Source organism: Puma concolor, chromosome A2 (assembly GCF_028749965.1).
Source record: "Puma concolor isolate L17-30 chromosome A2, mPumCon1.1.hap2, whole genome shotgun sequence".
NCBI classification, from domain to species: Eukaryota; Metazoa; Chordata; class Mammalia; order Carnivora; family Felidae; genus Puma; species Puma concolor.
This window is the reverse complement of record NC_141668.1, coordinates 34,284,442-34,295,359: the sequence shown is the minus strand read 5'-3', so window position 1 is coordinate 34,295,359 and position 10,918 is coordinate 34,284,442. Positions and strand designations below refer to the sequence as shown.

The 10,918-nt window shown below is 31.9% G+C and overlaps 1 protein-coding gene across 1 annotated transcript in view; it reads right to left on the bottom strand.

Moving 5' to 3' along the window:
• Window positions 1–714: 714 nt before the first annotated feature.
• The window catches only part of ASZ1 (ankyrin repeat, SAM and basic leucine zipper domain containing 1), a 51,696-nt gene continuing 41,492 nt past the window's right edge, over window positions 715–10,918 (bottom strand). Inside the window, exons 10-13 of the mRNA XM_025929657.2 lie at window positions 9,871–9,980; window positions 5,378–5,483; window positions 4,422–4,535; window positions 715–1,167 (exon numbers count right to left, since the gene is read on the bottom strand). Of these exons, the coding sequence (XP_025785442.2) occupies window positions 1,015–1,167; window positions 4,422–4,535; window positions 5,378–5,483; window positions 9,871–9,980 (483 nt within the window). The 3' untranslated portion in view covers window positions 715–1,014. The remainder of the gene's footprint in view (window positions 1,168–4,421; window positions 4,536–5,377; window positions 5,484–9,870; window positions 9,981–10,918) is intronic.

The following is a 10,918-nucleotide window of genomic DNA, read 5'->3' as shown; positions in this document are numbered from 1 at the left end:
TTGATAGACATCACATGCCACATGCCACTCACTGTCATAACACCTTCAAGAATGTTACACATAGTACCTGTCATAGTTCCCATAGGTACATTACATAAAAAATTTTAATGTACTGTGTACTTTCCACACTATTGTCTAAAATTTTTTACTTTTTTAATTTTTTTTAGAGAGAGAGTGCACGAGCAGGGGAGAGGGCCAGAGGGAGAGGGAGAAAGAATCTTATGTGGGGCTCAGTCTGAGGACCCTGGGATCATGATCTGAGCTGAAATCAAGAGTCGTACTCTCAACCTACTGAGCCACACAGGCACCCCTAAATTTTTTTAAATTTACATTTTAGATATTTTCCCTAGGTTTTTAATCCATAATTCAAAAATTGTTCATTTTATCTTTATTCTTTGCATGCTCTGAAATAGTTTCAAAGTCATTAATTTCCTAATGTTACAGAACTAAAAAATTAAGAAATTCCTTATTACATAATAATGGAAGGGAAAAATAAGGACTAAAAGAAAGGGACTTATTTATGAACATTTTACACATTCTGTAAGATTCACTGTGACAGTGGAACACACTGTTCTTTTTTTGTTTTAGTTTTTTCATCATGGTAAGTGTACTCTTTAATCCGCATCCCCTATTTTGCCCATCCCCCACCCACCTCCCCTCTGGTAACAACCATCAATTTTGTTCTCTGTAGTTAAGAGAGTCAGGAACACACTGTTTTTTAAGTGTCAAATAATATTAGATAAAACTTTTATTTTGAATGTGATTTAGAATCATAGTGCTAAACTTATGAATCACATAATTTACTGCTTGACGAAAATTAACATAAAAATACAACAAATTACATTTTTAACTCAAACTGACAAACCACTTTCTAAGGAAACTTTCTGTTCTATGCTATTGTAATTTCTCCTATGGAGTATCAGCAAAGAATGTAGTTATGCTGTGCCACAAATAGTTAAAAACAACATTTGTAGGTAATTTGAATAATATATTACTCAAAACACAATATTAGGGCTATTTTCTCTGGAAAGTCAGCTTGCAAATGAAAAGAAGAAACCCAAATCCGCACACTGTAACAGCCGTCCTCTTCAAAATTCTACTGTTCCATGTAGATACTTCTTCCATTAATGGTATATGAGTTGGATCATTTTCTCGCTCATTTTGCAACTAATATTTAGTATGAGAAAATGAAAAGAGTTAATGTAAAGTACACTGAAAATAAAAGTATCTTTGATTTTTAAAAATATCCACGTTAATTCAGCTGATGTAGAAGCAGCCAAAGCAAGATTCTCATGCAAGATTTAAAGTGAACACTTAAATGTCTCAAAAAACAGTCATTTTTCCCCAGGATCCCATTATAGTAAATTATTAGTTTCACATTAAGAATAAATACTTTCATAGATTATTACATTTCAAAATCATGTTTTTGTGTCAGGAGCTAAAGTTCCTTGAACGTTAAAGTCTTTATTTCTACCTACAAGCAATGACAGTTGTTATTTTTCCCTTCAACATTAAATATCAAATGATTTCTTGAAAAAAGTGAACCATTCTTATAGCATACCTACAAAACATTAAATTTAACAAAAACTCAAAGGTTTGATGCAACTGCCAGAAGTTTAATCCTTTATTTAAATATAATTGCAGGAACAAATACTAACAAAAACCTAAGTGGATCTTTTAGCGCTTCTCAGCAATTAAAGTACAGGTTCAGTAAGTTTATAAATACTTATACACTGAACTCTGTTGCTACAGAAGGCCCCCAACTTGTGTGTGTACATTGTGTGTTAGAGAGAGAGAGAGAGAGAGAGAGAGAGAGAGAAGATAGTTGATGGGGGAGGGGCAGAAGAGGGAGAATGAGTAAAAGCCAAAAGATCCTCAAAAGATAAAAAGAATCAGGCACATTTATAGAGTGATATATACTAGAAACATCCTGGGCTGGAGTGGTGACATAAATAGTTTCAACATTAGCAAGAATAACTACTTCTAAAATCTACAGTGTAAATATTTAATTTAAAAAGCCTTCAAAATTAATTTTAAATTTACAGCAGAAAACAGACTCCAATGCCAATCTCATTAATACTGTATTCTTGGCCTAACTTCCAAATGGCTTCATTCAGTAACAGATTCCTTTTTGACACTGATGCTCCATTTACTGAATCCTGAGACAGCCATTCCTTTTATTAACCAATTACTTAGAATGACCCTTTCTGACAGGAGCCTGTCAGTGTGTTGCTTTGAAAGAGAGTGATGTGGTGTTAAAGTCTAGCCTTGACCTCTCCTACCCTCCCTCTTTGTTACCTCCATACACTTATTCATGGTAACTCATATGTTTTTTAATTTGCTTCAGTTATTATTGGTAAACTGAAATATCAGATAATAGCATACTCCCAAATCTGGAAGCCTTCACAGTTCTCTCAATCAAGTCTCACTATGGTGATTACTACTGAAGACTAATCCAGAAAAACCACTGCAATAGCTTGTTCTAAAATTAAGACTTTCCTGACCAAAGTACTGTATCCGCAATTATTATAAATCAGTAAATGTGTTTTCGAGGCTGGTTCTTATACAGAAATGTATAAATTCAAGGTAGAGAAGGCCACAGAAAACAGACTTTCCATTAGCTAAAGAAAGCTAAAATTTCTCCTTATAGGTATATGTTATTAAAATCAATATTATGGTACCTGATCGAATCGTTTATGTTTTAGAGTCAAAGTCACCCCTAGAGCAGTGTTTCTTTATTTCATTCTTTTAGGAAAAACCTGTCCTCTCTCTTTAGCTTCATCTCAGTCTTCCTCCCCCTCCCCAAATGTTTTTAGTTCATCTTAGAGAAACCAAATAATTACCAATCCTGAGGCAAAGATGTCCTGGGAGAGTTTCCTACTCTAAACATTAAAGGATGATGCTTTGCAGGAAGTATCTTTACACAAATCCTTCCAAATTTCCCCTGGATCCTCATGAAAGATATTATCCTAAGTCAAATCAATACCATTTTCCTTCACTTCTTGGAGATGATGAAGGTAGTGAAGATGAGCAGTGCTATAGTCCTCATGTTATCAACAAGTTCAGAAAGTAGAAAATCAGACTTTTGTAGAGAAAGTTTGTTTGAGGAGTGGTTGTGGATTAAAGGAACACAAAAGTGGAAGTAGAATAATTAGAAGACTGATGTGTAGCATGGTTGTCTGACATACAGCAGGCACCCTCATGCCTGTGAATGAATAAATGTCAAAGATAATACAACTTCTAAGATGCCTCTTTCTCTAGAAGGGAGGTATCTCCTACAAGAATTTTGAGATGTATTACTCATTTGCCCCATTTTATCTTTATTTATTCCCCTATTATTTTGTAAAACTTGCTTTACAATTTCTGTTCACTTTTTTAAAGACTCCTTTTAATTGAACATATGTTAATAGCTAGAATGACAAATTACTTGGAACATGTATAAAGTTGATTTTGAGAAGAACTTTTCTTGATAAAATATTAACAAAAATATCAAGCGGCTTATGGGTTGAAGTTATACAAATTTAATGCATAATCTAACATTCACTTCAGCTATTTCACAGAAAGTTTACAGATGCCAAGTATATTTATTAAATAGACTTGGAGAACTCACAAGTGAGTTATTTAGTCAAATGAAAATGTTTTCCTTTTTTTATTACTTATCTTCAACAGAGTTCCCTATTTTAGCAACATGGATTTTGTTACAGCCAATTTTCTTAAAGGAGGGAAAATCATCTGTCCTTAAATCCAGATGTACACTTCTATGAGTACAGAAAAAACAACCAAAAAGGGCCACACTCTTTAAGAAAGTCCAGAAAATAGAATATTTCATCTAAAAACCTGTATCATTAACAGAGCTGATAAACCTGTCATTTTCATAATTTTTCATCTGCATATTTATATGTAAATAAATTCTACAAATACAACTTCATATCTTTATGATATCTATAACTTCATAAATATTTGATTTTCATTGTTTTTCTGACTGGCTACGTATCATTGTAACAAGTGGTTGTACCATAATTTATTAAATCATTCTCCTGGCACACGATACTTCTGGTACATAACACTTTTGGAATCATTAAGCTACTGAAAGATGCACATATTTTTATGGTCCTTGGCACATCTTGCCAAACTATTTTTGAAAGGAGTTGAGACACCAGTCTCACATGAAAGTGTCAGCTTGGTGAATCACCAACGTTCTCCCTTGCTAATTTAAAAGATGAAAAAGGATAGATCTTATTCTTTTAGTCTGCATTTCTATAATGACCCACAAAGTTTGTTTTTTATCTTTATGTCTTCCTTTGGAAACTATTCTTTTCCCACTTGTCTAGGGGAAGCAAGTTGCTTTTGTCAGAATTGCTTCATCGTCTAACATATTATGCTGTACATCATTTCCCCCCTTTTTAATGTTAAATATATACCTTCTGAATTAAGTCTTTTAGTTTGCAGACCTCTTCACTCAAATCTTCAACATTACTAACCAGTTCTTCACAAACGGAAGTAAAATTCCGGGGAGAAGACCATTCTAGTACTATCTGTGAATATTTTCAAAAGTTACATTTTAAAAAATGGGAAACAACTTTTTACAACTTTGTATCTACAAAAATGATACAGTTTTCTCACTCTTTAAATTATGTAACTGAAAAGCATTTTTTGTTCAGAATAAATTCTGATACCAAAAAGAACTTCGTGATTTTATATATATAAACAGTCAAATCTTAGTTTCCTGAATACATTTACTAAGATTATGTATATATGACTTTATGGAGACTAATATTTAGAAGTAATAATATTTATGGTGAATAAATAAATTCATGAAGATTTTAAGAATGATAGGACTCCTAGATTAGTATTCTATAAAAAATCAGAGGAAAACAAGTGCATTAAAAAATTTTTAAACAAATAGCTGGAACCAAACCACATGAAAAACTCTACAAAAAAGTTTGCTTTTACAGGCCACTTACACTTTCTCTATTTAAATTTTCCTTCATTAAAAAACCTTACATTGATATGGTTTTTAATAACACTCAACACATTGTTTTGTTCCAACCTTCACTTGGGTCTCCTGTCACTTTGTATTTTAAACAACTAAATTCCCTTTAAGAACAAATGTTAAGTTTAATACACAGATCAGTTTAATTTTTGGTCTGACTCATTTTCCTTTTCCTGAGAGCTAGAACACAGAGTTTTTCAATTAATTAAAAATAAAAGATATAGTAAAAGTAATATTAAACAAATTGACCTATTTAGATTTTATGTGACATTGTAGAAGAAAGATACAATTTTACCAGATAACTGTTTATTGAATTGTCATTAACTTATCTGGAATGTCTTCAGTATTCATACTTTTCTTCACTTAACAACTTTTATAGAATACCTTGTGGGAATTTACAGGCAACTCAGAAATGATATTCTGTACTGCTGTTATTAAATGGCCACACTGTTTGTTTAATTTCAGAAGAAAGTTGAGGAACTCATCACCACTAAATAGAGGAAACAAACAAATAGGAATCACTAATATGAGCAATTTACTTCATTCTACTGGGATAGTTAATGTCTAGCCATAATATTTACTAAATTCTTTAAAAATATTTATAGAATAGCTAATATATATTAACAACTGAAATAGACACTGAGTATAACAAGTCTCAAATCTTGAGGATCTCAAGCTTCAGCATTTGAGGCAGACATGGAATTGTAACATCATTATTCAAAGGGACATATAAAGAAGGAATATAAAAGTGTCAATATTTGAGTATCTATTATGTGAAGGTACTACACTGGTTATTTTACATTTATTATTCTTTTAGCTCTTCCCAACGACTCCTGTAAGGTAGATGTTAACATTAGCTTATAGCTGAGACATCAAAACTCAGAGATAATGAATGTAGTATAATGGGAATAGATAATTAGTAATGTTTCACAGAGATGATAGATACTTGAATACAAATTTATCAGTCTGAATGAATACAAGGAAAATACATACCTTTCTTGTGATGTATAATTTTCAGGGCCACTGAATATCGACAGGCAAGTTGTAAAAATCACAACTCTATAGTATGCATTCATTACATACCCTGAATGGCTGGCTGCCCACTGCCTACCCCAGAGCTGTATAATATACCTCTTGTTACAATATACTTCTCTTTTCCCTGTGCTATAAGAACAGCATGTCCCAGTTGGGGCTGTTTATCCAGCCTGTTTTCAGAGTAATAACAAGAAGGAGATCCACTGCAGGTATAGCCATAATATGGGTACTCAAGAAATAAATTTTGTTATAAGTTGTTTAGATTTAGAAGTTATTTGTTACTGAAGCATAACATAGTGTAAGCTGACTAAAACAACAGGCTGTTTTTAAAATGTGAAGTCAAAATAAGGAAAGAGCCCAAATGTACATTGACTAATGAATGGATAAAGAAGATGTGGTGTATATATGTAATGGAATTATTACTCAGCCACCAAAAAGAATGAAATCTTGGGGTGGCCTGGGTGGCTCAGTTGGTTAAGTGTCCGACTCTTGATTTTGGCTCAGATCATGATCTCATGGTGTGTGGGACTGAGCCCCTTGTAGGGTTCTATGTTGACCTTGTGGAGCCTGCTTGGGATTATCTCTCTCCCTCTCTTTCTGACTCTCCCCACTCATGCTGTTTCTCTCAAACTTAAAAAGAATGAGATCTTGCTATTTGTAGCAACATGGACAGAGCTAGAGTGTATTTTTCTAAGTGAAATAAGTCAGAGAAAAAAAGTACCATATGAATTCACTCATATGTGGAATTTAAGAAACAAAACAGATTAACATAGGAGAAGGGAAAAAGAAAGGAGAGGGAAGCAAATCATAAGAGACTCTTAACTACAGAAAACAAACAGGGTTGATGGAGGGGAGGGGGGTAGGGGATGGGCTAAATGGATGATGGCTATTAAGGAGGGCACTTACTGTATTGAACACTGGGTGTTTTATGTACGTGATGAATCACTAAATTCTACTCCTGAAACCAATTATTACACTATATGTTAACTAACTAGAAATTAAATAAAAATTTGAAAAAAAGAACGTGAAGTCAAGTGTTAGGATAGAATTCACACCTTAAATAAAGGTACTCCAAAACTATGTGCTTATTATAAAATATCTGGAAAAATTAAAATTACCACTACTCTTATCACCTAAAGATACTGACTGGTACTATTTTCTTCCAGAATATTTTCTACTAGTATTTTTCGTATGCATATATACAACTGGCACTATGCTTCACACTCCATTTAATATTTGTCTCTTAAACTTATTATTTTTCTATGATATTAAATCTCAAAATAATTTTAAGGACAGAATAAAATATGTTAATGCAATGTAATTCAATCATTCCCCAATGTTAAATATTTCGAGTTTCCAATTTTAGAATGTTTAATAAATAATAGATGTGAACAATATATTTTTACATAAAATTCTTTATCTTTTTCTTTTTGGAGGAGAAATAGTTTTCTTAATGGACATAATTTTGAGATGCTTTTGACAGACTTGAGTAGCACTCAGGTGGGCTTAGAGGAAAGGTCTGGACAGAAACTGTTGAAAATGTCAAGATATGGATGAATGCTTACTATTTCTGTTCAAAATATCTCAAGGTAGTAATGGAATAGTTGTTATTATTTTTAAATTGCATTCTCTAATTCTGCAAACATAGTAAGATTAAGTGTAGAAAAAAGTAAAACGACTGTGCATATATGTTCTTGTAACAGACTATCTTAGAAAATTTACCACATAGAAGGAAAGTATCATAAAATAAATCAGTAGCTAGATTGGTGAAGTCACATTGCCAGAAGATTATAATCAATCAGTTCAACTTTTCCTGCTGTTAGTTTTCTTATGACTTAATGACTAATTTCTTCTTTAAAGAATGACTTTGAACAAATGGGAAGTAAAACCTTTTTCATAACAGCCTGTAAACACAGTCTGTGATTTAATAACAAGGTCAAATTCCTGGAATATATGTCTGCCAGTTATATTTTTTAAAAAATTCAGCAGTTTTAATAAGTGAACCATTCAGGATTCTGCACATTCTTTAAGTCTATTAAATTCCTCAAAGTAAATTATTAAAGGCAACTCTGCCATCATATAAATAAGTTATATTAAAAATTTTAGGGGCGCCTGGGTGGCGCAGTCGGTTAAGCGTCCGACTTCAGCCAGGTCACGATCTCACAGTCCGTGAGTTCGAGCCCCGCGTCGGGCTCTGGGCTGATGGCTCAGAGCCTGGAGCCTGTTTCTGATTCTGTGTCTCCCTCTCTCTCTGCCCCTCCCTCGTTCATGCTCTGTCTCTCTCTGTCCCAAAAATAAATAAACGTTGAAAAAAAAATTTAAAAAAAAAAAAAAAAAAAAAAAAAAAAAATTTTAATTTCCAAGCTAGTCATGTAGAACTTAGAATATTCTTTCATAGAGACAATAAATTTAAAAATTAAGAAAATTAACAGAGATTCAAGAAGGTTTGCTGCTTTTAAGTCCTCACAACTGAAATCCTTTTAAATATTTAAGTGTGTTTAAATATTTAAGAGTTAGAATGTTATTTGGAAACAATGAGGCATTATTTTGAATACAGATCATCTTATTATAAGGAGGCAGATTAAGAGAAACAGAAATAAGTTAATTTTGCAATAAGCTTTTTAAAGAAATCTGGATCATCTAAATTATCCCATGTAAAACCTCTCTAAATTCTAAAATGGTGTGGAAATCTATCATTTTTAATTCATGTTTATTACAGTTGCAATGTTAGTTTTAGATAGGCTACGTTAGTGATGATAGTACTGTACTTGTAAGTATATTTTATAAGATACAGCTTGGATGAACCTCAAGGGAATTAGGATGAGTGAAAAAAGCCAATCACAAAGGATACACATTGTATGATTCCATTTAAGTAACATTCATGAATATCATTATCAAGATGGATAACAAATTATTGGTTGTTAAGGATTGGGGGGATGGGTATGGCTATAAAGGAGTAGTGGGAGGGAGCCTTATGGTAATGGTATGTTAAGTGTACTGTTTGTGGCAATGGTTACATAAAGATACACATACAATAAACCTGAATAGACCTGTACATGTACACACAAATGAGCACATGTATAACCAGTGAAATGCAAATAAACTATGTGCATTGTACCATATATGTCAGTTTTATGGCTTTAATATTATACTATAGTTATACAAGATGTTAGCACTGGGTGAGACTGGGTAATGACTGTATGGGACTTCCCTGTACATCTCTTTGCAATTTCCTGTGATTCTATAATGATTTCAAATAAAAAGTTGAACAATTTACTGCCCCAGAAACTATTAATAAAATCAAATACAATTATTTTAAAAATGGATTTTAGATTACTAATATTACTAATAATCAGTGCTTGACAAATTTATAATATTGAAACCAAACTTTATATACTGACAACTTAATTCCTTAAGAATAGGCTGAAAATGGGAGCTGAGCTACATTAAGAAATGCTTTCTTACTGCCCTATGTGAAAAAATTACTACTTTGAATTTTCAACTTGACACATAAAATGACTCAAAGAGAGTAAGAGCTATACTATGAGAAGCATGGCATCTCATATAGTTCATTTAACAAGATGCAATGAAAAAATAAAAGAATGTTTCTAGCTGAGTTAATAAGAAGATGCATTGTTTTGCTTCTTGGTAAAATGACTTTATAAAAATTGACTTTATAAATGACTTCCCATTTCAGAACACAATAGATGATAAAATGAACTATCCATTTCCTTGGTAAAATGATAGTATCAAGTAAAAAGACCCAGAAACTATCAAAATTAAACTTTTTAGTTCTTTTTTTAAGAACAGCTTATTCTAAACAATATTAATGTTAAGTTTACCTGATTTCCAACTTTGCCACTTCAGGTAGTTCTCCAAATTTTATCTCTTCTACCTCGAGTTCTTTAAGAGCAGCCAGAATTTTCTGCTGATCTCTATTGGTAATTCCATTCTAAGTAGAAATAATTTTAAGGTGCAACAAGACAGTCATACTTGAGTAATTTAATATCCAAAATTACTGAAAAAGTTTTCTCCTTGATTAATTTATATCTTGAAAAAACATACATATTAGAAAAATAAGAAACATACTGAAAAATAGATGGTTTGCTTATAACTGTGACTGACAAGGTTACATCATTTAGATTTTTATTTAGATATACAGTGACTATAGTCAACTTTTTTTGCAAAACTCTAAAAACAAATGATCAGATATTAAAATAATCTTTCCAAAACCACCACAGTAAAATAATTTTCCTTCAAAGTATTATTTAAAATATTACCAGTGATTAAAGAAGGATTATGTCTTTTGTCTTCATTCTACCATTGGTGTTAACTAAATTTTCTCTTTTGGGTTTAGCTAAGTAGTATGTTTATTTTGACTTTCAACAATACTGAAGATTTCAAGTTTCCAATGTGTGTGTGGAGGAAAATCATTACCTTTTAGTATGCTATTTATTAGTATTAAATATCTCTAATATTTTCAATTATTTTCAAAGCTATTTTCAAATTGTTACTTAATAATGTTAGATGGCAAAATAATAGGTCTTGATCTTTTGAGAACCCAGCAAAAGGCAGAATTTCGATGACACATATTCATACTTACATATACAAAAAGCCACCTCTTATTTCTAAGTAACCTCTTTTACAAAACTATTTCAGATTTACAAATGAAGAACCAGTTTTAGTTGAGCTCTCATGATTAATCTGAAGAAAGAAAAACAACTCTAAGTCCTTCAATGTTCTTAAAGCAACTTAATACTGTACCACAAGATTTTAGATATGGTTATCCATAATCATATGTAATCAAAGAAACTAGTAAAAGATCATTTACGGTCTGTAGCCCCAGAATTTTTAAAATAGAAAATAAAAACATCCACAATTCTTAAAATA